The following is a 14,333-nucleotide window of genomic DNA, read 5'->3' as shown; positions in this document are numbered from 1 at the left end:
TGCTTGACGCTGCCAGCCGGGTTGTAGCGGCCCGATCGCAGGAATTCGATACTTTGCCTAATATATGCGGACCACGCCCACGAAGTTTCTCAGGCACGCGACGAAATTCCCCTGTATGAGCAGAAAATGTGCCCCGCCCCCTCAGCGGGCGGCGGTCTTAGAAGCCAAGAGTTCGATTATTTGCATATTCCATACAGGCCACGCCTATAGCTTCAACCGAAGGTCCCTCGTTAGCATAATATAGTATTTCCTGCCTATTGGGCCGGGGGGGGGGGGGCTCGGGAATTCGCTCATTTGCATAGTGCGTATAGGCCACGCCCCAAGAGACGGCCCAGAGCCTTGCCGCAAATAGTCCTCAGCGGACTCTCACCCTGGCAGGTGGTGGCCTTTGCCTTTCAGCAGCAGGCCACGCCCCCTCATTAGCATACGGGGTGCAAATGTCCTAGGCAGAGATAGCCTACTTAGCTCTTCAGGAAGCCCGTCAAGGTCCCACCCCGAGGGCTCTCAAGCCGAGTGGGCTGCAAGCGCCTCTCCTGGATCGGGAGCTGGTCAACAGGCAACAAAGGGTGGCGATAGGTGGTCAGCCTTCAGAGTGGGGAGCGGTAGCTAGCGGGGTCCCCCGGGGCCTGGGCTGGGCCCCGTCCTGTTCAACGTATTCCTCCATGAGTTGGGAAAAGAGGCAAACAGGGAGGTGGCAACCTTTGCAGGTGGCCCCAAACCCCTCGAGACAGTTAAGTCCCAGGCAGGCGGTGAGGAGCTGCAAAGGGCTCTCGCAACACTGGGGGACGGGGCAAGAAACTGGCCGGTGACATTCAGTGGCGATCAATGCGAAGTAATGCACGCCGGAAAACATCATCCCACCTAGGCGTGTAACATGGCGGGGCCTGAATGAGCTGTTCCCACCCAGGAAAGAGATCTCGGAGTCACCGGGGGGCGTTCTCTGAGAACAGCCACGCAATGTGCAGCCCCCGCGTCAAAAAAGCGAACCGAATGCTGGGACCATTAGGAAAGGGAGAGAGATAACCAGAGAGAAAATATCATATTGCCCTACATAAATCCATGGTACACCCGCACTGTGAATACTGCGTGCAGATTAGGTCGCCCCATCTCAGAAAAGATATGTTGGAATTGGAAAAGGTTCAGAAAAGGGCAACAAAAATGATTAGGGTCTGGAACGGCTGCCGTATGAGGAGAGATTAATGAGACTGGGACTTCTCAGCTTGGAAAAGAAATGACGAAGGGGAGATATGACTGAGGTCTATAAAATCATGACGGGTGTGGAGAAAGTAGATAAGCAAGTATTGTTTACTACTTCTCATAACACAAGAACTAGGGGTCACCCAATGAAATAAACAGGCAGCAGGTTTAAAACAAACAAAAGGAAGTATTTCTTCACACAACGCACAGTCGACCTGTGGAACTCCTTGCCAGAGGATGTTGTGAAGGCCAAGACTATAACAGGGCTCAAAAAAGCACTAGATAAATTCATGGGGGATCGGTCCATCAATGGCTATTAGCCAGGATGGGCAGGGAGGGTGTCCCCAGCCTGTGTTTGCCAGAAGCTGGGGATGGATCACTTGAGGATTCCCTGGTCTGTTCATTCCCTGTGGGGCACCTGGCACCAGCCGCTGTCGGGAGACAGGACACTGGGTAGATGGACCCTTGGTCTGACCCAGCAGGGCCGTTCTTATGTTCTTGTGTAACATCTGGTTCGCTAGCATAATAAATGCACCTCCCAGTGGAAGAGCAGATTATACAACCAACTGCCTCTGGTCACCTCATTAGCATAAATTATTTACACAAAGCAGATCATTAGCATAAAACCTCCACTCAGCCCACAATAAACTGTGCCCAACCTAAACTCCCCTCAACGTGCCAACAGGAGTCAGGACCCAGGAGTTCTGGCTCCCAGCCCCTGCCCTCCCCCCACCCCGCCAACCAACCCCACTGCCCTCCTAGAGCCAGGAGAGAACTCAGGCATCCTGGCTCCCAGCCCCCTCCCCCCAATGCTAATGAAGAGACATTCCCATATGTAAAATAATTTAATCTGGCTCATTCTCATATCATCTTTCTTGCTGGTTCAGGGCATGTCGCTGCGGATCCCCGGGGGGGGTATTCGTGCATCTTACATGGGTCACAGCACCCCCTACAGGGGAGCTACACCCCGTCCACAGATCCCCAGTGTCTGTGCAAGCCAGTCCCTCCCTGCTACTCCCCATATGTGTCCATAGGTGCCCCATGGCATGGGCCTACACTTCTATGGCTGCGGGAGGGCAAGGCCCTGTGTCTCATCCCATGCCCCCCTGAGCCAGCCAGTCCCCTGCCTTGGGGCTGGATTGGAGCCACTTCTTTCAGTGGGTCAAACCAGCAGCATCGTCGAGGGCTGGCCATAGCATTAGGCACTGGTGGGGGGGGCACAAAGCCCATTTTGGGGTACATCCATGGGGCCCGGGGAAGAGCATTAGACAGGGCCACCCATCCCAACTCGGATGACGTCTCCGGTGATTTGGCGAGGCTGCAGAAGTTGTTTCAGACACTGAGTCAGACCCCCCATTTGCGGGGGGGGGGGGGTCCATTCGTAGGGCAGTGGAGCTCCAGGGCAGCATGAGACACTGGGGAGCGTGATCCCCATTTCCGGGGTCTCTGTGGAGTTGGGGGCTGCAGGGGGCAGCAGACACTGGGGGCATGAATGCACGTTTTGGGGGGTCCCCCCAGCTCTCCTCCGAAGCACTCGTTCCGGAGTTGCCCCCTGGCTCTGGAGGGGAGTCCTGCGGGGGTCCGCCCACCCCCCCCAGCTCAGCTTGGGGACAGGAGCGACTTGCGGGAGGACTGGCTGGTGGGCGCCAGGTTCTCGTAGCTCTGACACAGGCAGGCGCAGTCGGAGGCAGCCTCGTCGTCCGAGCCGGGGAGCGGAGGCGGGTGCCGGGAGCTGTGGCCGGTGCAGATCAGCACCCCCGTGTGCCGGTAGGCCACAGCCCAGGCCTCCCCCGCTAGGCACTGGCATCGGCACCGGGGGCCCGCGGCAGAGGAGAAGGAGCCGGGCAGCCCCCCGCTCTTCTTCTGCACAAACAGGCAGGTCCTGCAGGGAGAGACCCGCAGCAGCTGGGACAGGCTGCTGCAGCGTTGCCTACAGCCCCAAGAGGGCAGTGCATCAAACACCAGACCCCACTCCCCGCCCAGAGCTGGGGACAGAACCCAGGAGTCCTGGCTCCCAGCCTCCCCCAACCACTAGACCCCACTCCCCTCCCAGAGCTGGGGACAGAACCCAGGAGTCCTGGCTCCCAGACCCCCCCAACCACTAGACCCCACTCCCCTCCCAGAGCTGGGGACAGAACCCAGGAGTCCTGGCTCCCAGACCCCCCCAACCACTAGACCCCACTTCCCTCCCAAAGCTGGGGACAGAACCCAGGAGTCCTGGCTCCCAGACCCCCCAACCACTAGACCCCACTCCCCTCCCAGAGCTGGGGACAGAACCCAGGAGTCCTGGCTCCCAGCCCCCCCCCCCCCAACCACAAGACCCCACTCCCCTCCCAGAGCTGGGGACAGAACCCAGGAGTCCTGGCTCCCAGACCCCCCAACCACTAGACCCCACTCCCCTCCCAGAGCTGGGGTCAGAACCCAGGAGTCCTGGCTCCCAGCCCCGCTGTTCTAACCCACCAGACCCCACTTCCCTCCCAGAGTCAGGGACAGAACCCAGGAGTCCTGGCTCCCAGCCCCCCCTGCTCTAACCCACCATGCCCGTCCCATGATCTCACCTCTTCCGCAGGTGGTATGAGATGATGAGGAGCATGAGGAGGAAGGCCCCTGAAGCTGTGTACATCATCCAGCCTGAAAAAGAAGGAAAAGGTAGAGATTATGTAGGACCTACAAAAATGGCTGACAAAGCACAGTGTTGGTGAGTAAGGGCAGTTGAGTGCTAGCTGGTTGGGGAGACCCCTGGCAGGATGTGGAAGTTCAGCAAGGCCGGAATTGGGGTCAGTGGAGGGGAGAGGCCCCGTGTCCCATTCCTCACCCCCCAGAGCCAGCCAGTCCCCCACCCTGGGTCCGGATCGGAGCCGGCGCCCCCTGGAGGGGAGAGGCCCCGTGCCCCATTCCCCACCTCCTGCCCCGATGGCTATGTCATCAGCTCTGTGGGTCCAGCTGGAGTTGAATTGGTCCATGAAGGTTGGCTGCAGCAGGTCACTGGGCAACGTCTGGGAGTCACCCTCCGAGGTCTCCAGCATGGGGCCCTTCACCCCTGGACAGAGAGAGAGTCAGCCGTGAGCCCCTAGTGCCGCCCCAGGGAGTCCCAACAGGAGTCAGGACCCAGGAGTTCTGGCTCCCAGCCGCCGCCCTCCCCCCACCCAGCCAACCAACCCCACTGTGCCTCCTATGGAGCCCCCCTGCCCCACACCCTCCCGCACGGCGCCCCCTAGCGCCGCACTGGGGCCAGCCCTGACAGCCAGGGGAGAGCGCCCCCGAGGGAGCCCCCCGCCCTGGCGCTCGGTGGGAGGATTAGACAGGAGGGGATTCCCTGGAGGGAATTTTCCCAGGTCCGACCGCATACCTGCTGCCAAGGAGTGACATCCCCGCCCCAGCCCCCCCCCCCCTTGCAGGTGTTCAGGTGCCTAATTACAGACCCTGGCTCCAGCCCCCAGGGCATCATTAGCAGCACCTGGGATGAGGATCCGAGTTCAAAGGCAGCCCCCCCCCCCCCCCGCCTCCAAATCCAGGGAGGCTGAGGTGGCTGCAGCTTCCGAACCCTCTGTGGGCGTTACCCAGCCGCCCCACCCCGGAGGGGCCGCATCTCAGCGCCCATATGAACAGCCCCCATCCCCCCAGATTCAGCCGCATCGCTCACCCCGGTAGGCCACTGCGAACCCCTGGGCCTGCAGGAGCGGGTCGGAGCGGAAGCTGAGGACAAGGACGTCGGTGGGGAGGAGGAGGCCGGGGCCGGGGCGGTGATGCCCGTCAAACTGCGCCAGGAGGCGGCGGCTGTGCCCATCCTGCAGCTCCAGCCGGTCGTTGGGGTCCCGGATCTCGAAGATCTGGAAGCGGAGCTCCACGGCGCTGGAGCCCGGCGGGCGCAGGACCCAGGAACAATTGCTGTCGGGGCCGTAGTCGTCTGGGAAATCCGGGGAGTAGATGACCCCGGAGGGGGCACTGAAGTTCCCCTGGCAGGCCCCCACAGACACTGGAGCGGGGGGAGAGCAGGGGTGAGCAGCGGAGGGGAGGCCAACAGGGCTGAGGTGCAGAAAGGGTTAATGATCTGGGATATGGTGATCTGCAGCACAGCGCCCCCTAGCGCTGCACTGGGGCGTGGGGGCCGGCCCTGGCTGCCCGGGGAGAGCGCCCCCTGCTGAGCCCCCGCTCCCTGCAGCACAGCGCCCCCTAGCGCCGCACTGGGGCATTGGGGCCGGCCCTATCTGCCTGGGGAGAGCGCCCCCTGCTGATCCCCCGCCCCCTGCAGCACAGCGCCCCCTAGCGCCGCACTGGGGCGTCGGGGCCGGCCCTGTCTGCCTGGGGAGAGCGCCCCCTGCTGATCCCCCGCCCCCTGCAGCACAGCGCCCCCTAGTGCCGCACTGGGGCGTCGGGGCCGGCCCTGGCTGCCCGGGGAGAGCGCCCCCTGCTGAGCCCCCGCTCCCTGCAGCACAGCGCCCCCTAGTGCCGCACTGGGGCGTGGGGCCAGCCCTGGCTGCCCGGGGAGAGCGCCCCCTGCTGAGCCCCCGCTCCCTGCAGCACAGCGCCCCCTAGCTCCGCACTGGGGCATTGGGGCCGGCCCTATCTGCCCGGGGAGAGCGCCCCCTGCTGAGCCCCCGCTCCCTGCAGCACAGCGCCCCCTAGTGCCGCACTGGGGCGTGGGGCCGGCCCTAGCTGCCCGGGGAGAGCACCCCCTGCTGATCCCCCGCTCCCTGCAGCACAGCGCCCCTTAGCGCCGCACTGGGGCGTGGGGCCGGCCCTGGCTGCCCGGGGAGAGCGCCCCCTGCTGAGCCCCCGCTCCCTGCAGCACAGGGCCCCCTAGCGCCGCACTGGGGCATTGGGGCCGGCCCTGGCTGCCTGGGGAGAGCGCCCCCTGCTGAGCCCCCGCTCCCTACAGCACAGCGCCCCCTAGCGCCGCACTGGGGCGTGGGGCCGGCCCTGGCTGCCCGGGGAGAGCGCCCCCTGCTGATCCCCCGCTCCCTACAGCACAGCGCCCCCTAGCGCCGCACTGGGGCGTGGGGCCGGCCCTGACTGCCCGGGGAGAGCGCCCCCTGCTGAGCCCCCGCTCCCTGCAGCACAGCGCCCCCTAGCGCCGCACTGGGGCATTGGGGCCGGCCCTGGCTGCCCGGGGAGAGCGCCCCCTGCTGATTCCCCACCCCCTGCAGCACAGCCCCATACCCATCTTCCCTAGATCCCCCCCCCCCGTCTCTCACCTCCCCAGACCCCACTCACCGTCGTAGACCCCGATGCGGCCGTCCCCCCCGCACAGCTCGCTGGCCTTGCCGAAGCAGACCTGGTCGCACTCCACGGCCCCTGCGGGCCGGGCCCACCGCAGGTCCCCCTCGCTGCCACAGAAGCAGGCGCACCCGGCCTCCACACCGGCGAACTGCGGGGAGCAAAGGGTTCAATCCCCCTGCCACCCCGGCCCCAGGGCAGGGGGACTGGCTGGCTCGCGGCGGGGGCCGGAAGGGCGGGGGGGGGTTACCTTGTACCCTCTCTTCCGGCAATAGCGGATGCAGACTTGGATGGTCAGTTTGCTGGAGGTGCCGCTGCTTCCACTCAGTGCCGGGGGGTTGCCTGAGTCCAGGAAGCAGCCGATGTACCCGGGCACTGAGGGGAGGACAGACGGGGTTAGGGTGTAACGAGTCCCCCCCCTCCTCCCCCCCCGCAGCCCGGCACCCCTGCCATTCCCTCCCGCCGGAGCTCACTGTGGCAGCTGGGGATGTCGCAGTATTTCCAGTAGATCCCCTCCTCGGTCTCAAGGACGTAACACCAGGGCTGGACGTCCCCGTCCGGGTTCCGGCAGGCGTTGTGGCTGCCCAGGCCCCACTCCCCATTGGGGTACTTGGCCGTGTTGTAGGCGTGCTTCTGGGTCTGGTTCCAGTAGAGGCAGGGCTGGCCCCGGCCGTCGGGGGACGTGTGGTTCTGGGCCCCCCGGTAATCGGCGCCGTTCACCGTGAAGCACTCGGAGGGCACTGGGGGAGGAAAGAGAGCTGGGTTAGCGAACCCAGGAGTCCTGATGCCCAGCCCTCTCACACTAGCCCACCAGATCCCAGAGAGAACCCAGGAGTCCTGGCTCCCAGCCCCCCACGTCTCTTCCCGGAGCCAGGGAGGGAACCCAGGAGTTCTGACTCCCACCCCTCTCACTGTAGCCCACCAGACCCCAGAGAGAACCCAGGAGTCCTAGCTCCCAGCCCTCCCACTCTAACCACACTCCTCCCACAGCCGGGGAAAGAAACCAGGAGTCCTGCCATCTGGAAGCCAACCGAGCTATGCTGGTTTACACCAGCTGAGGACTGCAGGACTCCTGGGTTCTTTAACTGGACGCCTTCTGGCTTGTTGCTCCGCACTGGGAGGTTGGAGTAGGTGGGTCGATGTAGTGGGGAAGACGCTGGAGGAATATTTTGGTCGTGAAGCCGCAAGGAACGAAGGACCAAGTGCTGTCTCCTACCCCAGACAACTCCAACTGGAGGAGAAAGCCAGGGGTCGAGCGATGGATGGAGTCAACCAGCCGTGTCTCCTTCCCAACCCCAGGACAAACAGATGGCCATTCTTGGAACAAGCTTTGAGGAGCCACCAACAATTGCAAGACTGTCCTACACCCACATGGGATCCAGCAAAGGAGGGTGGGCCTTGGGAGAAGACCACATTGGGTGAGAGCACCAGAGAAGATGCCACGGAAAGATGAAGCATCTGAGAAGACACCGATGGCAAGCAGGTGGCTTGCGACCCTTGGGCGTATCACCAGGGCAGTAGCAAGTGGGAGCCGGGAGGTGACTTTACACCACTGGTGAGGACGGCACCAGAACATTGCGCCCACTGCTGGGGTGCACATTTTATAGAGAAGGTTGGAAGACTGGAGAGGGGGCAGGGAAGAGCCAGGAAAATGATCCGACGGCTGGAGAAAATGCCTGAGAGCGAGAGACTTAACGAGCTCAGTCTGTTGAGCGTCTTGAAGAGATCCAGAGGTGACTTGAGCATGATGGATAAAGCACCTTCACGGGGAGAAAATCCAGACTATTAAAAAGCTCTTCAGATCGAGTGGAGGAAGGCAGAGAAAGAACCAATGGCTGGTCGTTGAAGCCAGACAAATTCAGACTAGAAATGAACCACTCGATTTTTAACAGCGCGGGTGATTATCCATTGGGACAACCTCTCCAGGGAAATGGTGGATTCTCCATTGCTTGGTGGCGTCACGTCAAGACTGGAGGTCTTCCTGGTGGAAGATACTTTAGTCAACACACACGTTATTAGGTTCAATACAGGGGGTCACTGGGCGAACGTCTCCTACCTGGGTTATCTGGGAGGTCAGATGCGATGGTGCCTTCTGGCTTTAAGATATTTGAAATCAATGGAAGATGAGGGTTTGCATGGAGAATGGACGATGGGGAAGATGGAGGGATGGAGGAGGGGATGAAGATGTTGAGATGCTGGAGGGATGAACGATGTTGGAAGCTGGAGGGAAGGATGGACCGTCGGTGAAGAGGTTCATCCCATAAAGGACACCTGAAGGGTCTGGAGAGTGGAGGGATGGACAAGCTGGAGACACGCTCCTGTCTCCGGGCGGCGCTTTTGGAAAACCCAGCCGAGGGCCTGGCATCAGCCCCGGAGCCCTTCCAAGGCGTGAGAAGTTGCGGGGGGCCTTCCCGGGGAGGTTATACTTAACGACTGAGCGTGATGACGCTGCCCAGCAGAGAGCCATGGCTCAGAGCTCCGGCTCGCCCCAAGATGAATCAGGAGACGCATCTAGCTGCAGGGCGGTGAAGGGGTGGAGGAGTTAGGCGTGACGGGACCGGATTACAGAGCAGTTTGTCAGGGAGGATCCAGCCCCGGGTGGGAACAGGCGAGCTAGGCCCTGATGGGGTGGCTCCATCTCTGCTGGGAGAACAGACAGTCTGGATGATCCTATCCTGATAGCGAACCGGTAGATCAGCATATGAACAGCAGGTGATTACAAGGTAATTGTTAGAGCAGGGGGAGCTGGGAGTCAGGATTCCTGGGTTCTCTCCCCATCTCTGGCAAGGGAGTGGGGTCCAGTGGGTTAGAGTGTGTGGGGGGTGGGGGGAGCTGGGACACCTGGGTTCTATCTCTGGCTCTGGGAGGGGAGTGGGGTCTAGTGGCTAGAGCAGGGCAGGTGTCTGCCTTTTTCAGACTCCTGATAGCAGAGCTGTGGCAGGGTGGGGCGGGATCCGGGCCCATTTCATGGCCTGCCACATCTGGAAGGGCTGTGACAGCTGGAAGAGCTGGAGTGCCTCCCCTCCTGAGAGATGCTGGTCTGGGAGGGTGTGGGGGCGGGCAGCCCTGCCACACACCACGTCACCAGCACAGGAAACAGGATGGGAGCCATGAAAGCCCTAAAAGCACAGGGAGAAGAAGACCCCATTCCCCTCCCAGAGCTGGGGAGAGAACCCAGGAGTCCTGGCTCCCAGCCGCCCTACCCCGCTCTACCCACTCGACCCCACTCCCCTCCCAGAGCTGGGAATTCTGTCCTCAGCTCTGGGAGGGGAGAAGGGTCTTGTGAGTTTGAGCAGGGAGAGGTGGGGGGCTGGGAGCCAGGACTCCTGGGTTCTATCAACAGTCTATTCCCCAGCAAAGATGGAGATGCCCCATCAGGGCCCATCTAGCCCATTCTTCCTCCCCTCCAGGGCAGGAGCTTCCCCCCAAAAAACCTGTAACCAGACCCCCCCACGCACACACACCTCCCCGTTTCAGAGCCCCCACAGCAGACGCGGGGCTCTGGGGACCGGCCCCACCTGTTGTCATGCATGAAAATAGCCGGTGTTATGATGGACAGGTGGTTGGGAGGGGGGGTGGCGCCGTGGGGGGCTCTGATCCCTCACAAGGGGCTTTGTGGGGCGGGCGCGGAGCCTGCCACAGGAGGCGATAGGTTTCCTGGCGCCTGGCAGCTGGTCCATGCAGCTGTCTGCAGCCTTAACTCCCAGCAGGGAGCAGGGTAGTGGTAAGAAATGGGGTTCACCCTGGAGGGGAGGGGAGGGGAAAAGAGGAAGGGGGAGGCAGGACTCCTGGGTTCTCTCCCTGGCTCTGGGAGGGAAGTGGGGGTTGGTGGGTTAGAGCAGGGGGCTGGGAGCCAGGACTCCTGGGTTCTCTCCCTGGCTTTGGGAGGGGAGTAGGGTCAAGTGGGTTAGAGCGGGGGGGCTGGGAGGCAGAACTCCCGGGTTCTCTCCCTGGCTGTGGGAGGGGATTGGGGGTCTGGTGGTCACAGCTGGGAGCAGGGTGGGGAGCCAGGACTCCTGGGTTCTATCCCCAGCTCATGGCTTAGAGCAGCCGGCTCCGGTCTGTGCCAAGCAGTGATTCCCCAAACTGGGCACAGGTTCCAGACATTGGTTCTGGGTTATAAAATGTGGCATCTCCTGGATCATGGGATGCCCTCTCCCCGGGGTGGCTGGGATCTGAGTTTCCATTGCCCTGGCTGCCTGAGAAATAGATTTGTGGGGACTCCCCATACCCCGCCAGCCCCCTACTCCCTTGGGGTACAGGGTGGGCCGGAGCTGCTGCTCACACAGAGAGCTGGAGGGGTGGGCTGCTGGCAGAGAGACCCGCGGTTCAGATTGGAGAGATGGAGGGTGTGTGAGGATGGATGGATGGAGGAATGGGGGGGATGGACACATGGCAGTCCCCCCCCCGACCCCCACTTCCTGTGACACGGCACCCACTGCCAAGCCCTCTGCCCTGCTTCCTGCTCATGGCACCCCCTGCCGAGCCCCAGCCCCACAGTGCTCCCTGCCAAGGCCCCCGCCCCCCTGCTCCCTGCCACACAGCACCCCCTGCCGCATCCCCTCCCCTGCTCCCTGGAGCAAGGCACCCCCTTCCCAGCCCCACAGCACTGTGTATTTCCCCCTCTGTCTGCCAAGCTGTAACCCCACCTAGCCCCGTTTAGCCTGTTTCTTTCGCGCCAGCATATGGTGCCTTGGCCCTCGGCTAAACCCTCTCCAAAGCATGTATTGTCTGGTCTCGTCGGGCCCCAAGGCAGGGACTGGCTGGCTCAGGGGGCTGGGGCCTGTCCCCTCTGGGGGGCCTGGCGGCCATGTGGGGAGGAGGGGAAATTGGCTGGTGTCTGGCTGGCGGGAGGTTGGCAGGCCGGGGATCCTCCTTCCACAGCTGACAGCCCTCTGCCCAGCCCTGCCCTCCACCTCCCGAGGCGCCCACACAGGGGGTGGATCTCTGGGGCGAGGGATGTTATGGCCCCCACCTCCCAATGCCCCCCTGCAGGGTGTAACGCTACCCCCCTGCCCTTCATATACACCCCCAGATCAACCCCTGCATGGGACACTGAAGCACAGAGATCTCCAGGGACAGAACCCAGGAGTCCTGGTTCCCAGCCTCCCCTGCCCTCTAACCACCAGACCCCACTCCCCTCCCAGAGCCAGGGACAGAACCCAGGAGTCCTGGCTCCCACCCACCCTGCTCTAACCACAAGACCCCACTCCCCTCCTAGAGCCAGGGATGGAACCCAGGAGTCCTGACTCCCAGTCCCCCTATTCTAGCCCACTAAACCCCACTCCCCTCCCAGAGCTGGGGAGAGAACCCAGGAGTCCTGGGATCAGAGGCAGGGACTCACCTTCTCCCTGAAGCCCGGTCGAGCTCCCTAGGAACAGAAGAAGGAATCCACGAATCCAGAACATCTCGACTCCAGGCGGCCCTGCCAGAAGGGGGAGCCAGCGCAGGGATCTGCCCCCTTATCCAATGGGGCCGCCAGCGCGGGGGCAAGGCAGATCCAGTGCTCCTGGGATCCCAACAGAACTGGTGACCCCTGGGGAGCCTCTCCCAGGTCAGTGCAGGGAGGGCGAGGAAGCAGATTCCCAGGGCAGATCCTGTAGCCGGGGAAGGATCTATGACCACCGGGGTCGGTGGCAATCCTGTCGTCCCGGGAGATCCAGGATCCCAGTGGATCTCAAGTCCTGACCAGGCTGTGGTCCCAGTGGATCCTGTGATTGGATGGATCAAGCCCCGGGTGGGATCTGAAGGGAATGTGGGCTGGGGTCCCAGGTGGATCCTTTCATGAGTGGATCCCAGTGGGTCCCATCCTGGGATCCCTGGCCCCGGAGCTAAGTTCTGATCTGAGTGGATCCCCAGAGCAGGGGCTGCCGGGCTCGGGTCCTTGTGGCTTCCCAGCCACCCAGCGGCTCTGGGACCCAGTGGATCCTGGGCTGGGTCCGGTCTGGTTCAGGTCCCGGTTCGGAGCCCCGTGGAGACGGTCTCCCCGCTGCGATCTGCCGCGAAGCCGGCTCCGATCCGGATCCCCACCTGCCCTGCCCCGGGGGGCGGGGGGGGGGCGCGAGTGCCGGGCTAGGGGGCTGGCCGGGTCCGATGCCCCGCACAAGGGGCGCACAGCTCCCCGCTGGGCTCCGCCTGCTCCATTGGCCCCGTCTCCAGCCCCGGTCGTGGGACACGGAGTCTCCCCGCCCACCCCCCCACCCCCCGGGACGTCCCAGCTCCCACCCCCACCCCTCCACCCCCACGGGGAGGGCCCACGCCGCCTCACATCTCCCGCAGCCCTTGAAATCCGAGCCCTGCCTGGGATGCCGGCCAGGCGGCTGGGAGCGGCAGCCAGCTCCGCCCGGCCTCGGAGCTCCGGGAGAGAACCCAGGAGTCCGGCCCCCCTCCCTGCTCTAACCCACTAGAGCCCACTTCCCTCCCAGCGCTGGGGAGAGAACCCAGGCGTCCTAGCTCCCCCCGCTCCCCCCCGGCTCTAACCAGTAGACCCCACTCCCTTCCCGGAGCAAAGGAGAGAACCCAGGAGTCCTGGCTCCCAGCCTCCCCGCTCTAACCCAGGCCCCGGTGGGTTCCAGTCTGGGCTAACAGGGGGCTGTGGGTCGGGAGTGAGGGGCACCGGCAGAGCTGGGGGGGGCGGGTCAGGGCTGGGCTGGCAGGGGGCTGCGGGTCGGGAGCGAGAGGCACCGGCAGGGCTGGGCTAGCAGGGGGCTGTGGGTCGGGAGTGAGGGGCACCGGCAGAGCTGGGGGGGGCGGGTCAGGGCTGGGCTAGCAGGGGGCTGCGGGTCTGGAGCGAGAGGCACGGGCAGGGCTGGGGGGGGGCAGGGCAGGGCTGGGCTAACAGGGGGCTGCGGGTCGGGAGTGAGGGGCACTGGCAGAGCTGGGGGGTTGGGGGATGCGGGGGGGCAGGGGCGGCCCTGTCTGAGCGAGATTGGTGTCCGGGGGTTTCCATGCAGGGAGAACAAAGTGGCTGGGAGCCGGGGCCTGCGGGGACCTGTTCTGGGAATGGAGGCCCCAGAATCCCCTGGGGTGGGGCGGGGGTAGGGGGGGCGATGGGGGCTGCAGGTGGGAGCTGGGAGAGCGATGAAGGGAGAATCAACCAGAAACCCCAAAGGGAGAACCCAGGAGTCCTGGCTCCCAGCCCACTCCCCCCCCGCCCTAACCCCACTCCCCACAATCTCACACCCGTCCCCCCAGCCTCACTGCTGCTGCCCCCCGCCGGCCGCGGGCACCCACCACCTGGCCGTCCCACCCCACGCCAGCCACGCCAACCCCCCGAGGCAGCTCTGATCCGTCGCCGGGCTGGTCTCCACACGAAACGCTCCAGCAGCCGCAGCGGGTCCGTGTAGACAGGCCTTGGCCGGGGGTCCGGTCGGTAAATCTACGTCACCTGGCGGGGGGGGGTCACACCCCCGGGCGACGTCGCCGACTTAATTCCCAGGCCTTGGAACCCACAGAATAGGCCCCGAGGAGGACGCGCGGGACACACGCCTTGTCCGTTGGAGCGGGGCGGGGGCTGGGAGCCAGGACTCCTGGGTTCTCTCCCCAGCTCTGGGAGGGGAGTGTGGGTTAGAGCAGGGGGCCTGGGAGCCAGGACTCCTGGGTTCTCTCCCCAGCTCTGGGAGGGGAGTGGGGGCTAGTAGATTCGAGCAGGGGGCCCTTGGAGCCAGGACTCCTGGGTTCTCTCCCCGGCTCTGGGAGAGGAGTGTGGGTTAGAGCAGGGGGCCTGGGAGCCAGGACTCCTGGGTTCTATCCCTGGCTCTGGGAGGGGAGGGGGATCTAGTGGTTAGAGCAGACGGGGCTGGGAGCCAGGACTCCTGGGTTCTGTTCCCAGCTCTGGGAGGGGAGTGGGAGCCAGGACTCCTGGGTTCTGTCCCCAGCTCTGGGAGGGGAGTGGGAGCTGGTGGGCTAGAGCAGGGGGG

At 63.9% G+C, this 14,333-nt stretch overlaps 1 protein-coding gene across 1 annotated transcript; it reads right to left on the bottom strand.

Moving 5' to 3' along the window:
• Positions 1 to 2,029: 2,029 nt before the first annotated feature.
• On the bottom strand, positions 2,030 to 12,588 carry KREMEN2 (kringle containing transmembrane protein 2). The gene is made up of 8 exons (XM_084629840.1): positions 11,759 to 12,588; positions 6,888 to 7,154; positions 6,665 to 6,789; positions 6,412 to 6,565; positions 4,841 to 5,173; positions 4,100 to 4,237; positions 3,756 to 3,828; positions 2,030 to 3,079 (listed from the first exon to the last, which is right to left on the bottom strand). Exons 1-8 carry the CDS (start codon positions 11,820 to 11,822, stop codon positions 2,797 to 2,799), a joined length of 1,437 nt encoding a protein of 478 aa, XP_084485966.1. The 5' UTR covers positions 11,823 to 12,588; the 3' UTR covers positions 2,030 to 2,796.
• Positions 12,589 to 14,333: the final 1,745 nt, after the last annotated feature.

The sequence above is a fragment of the Lepidochelys olivacea genome, assembly GCF_965140295.1.
Source record: "Lepidochelys olivacea isolate rLepOli2 genome assembly, chromosome: 6".
Classification (NCBI taxonomy): domain Eukaryota; kingdom Metazoa; phylum Chordata; order Testudines; family Cheloniidae; genus Lepidochelys; species Lepidochelys olivacea.
Note: the sequence above shows the minus strand (reverse complement) of the source record. Positions and strands in the feature narration are given on the sequence as shown.

Excerpts from the sequence above, each read along its gene's own strand:
- KREMEN2 (XM_084629840.1), bottom strand. The coding sequence starts at position 11,822 with ATGTTCTGGATTCGTGGATTCCTTCTTCTGTTCCTAGGGAGCTCGACC. Across the intron at positions 6,566-6,664 it reads GCCGGAAGAGAGGGTACAAG|TTCGCCGGTGTGGAGGCCGG; the intron begins GTAACCCCCCCC and ends TGCTCCCCGCAG. Across the intron at positions 3,829-4,099 it reads CATAGCCATCGGGGCAGGAG|GCTGGATGATGTACACAGCT; the intron begins GTGGGGAATGGG and ends CTTCTTTTTCAG.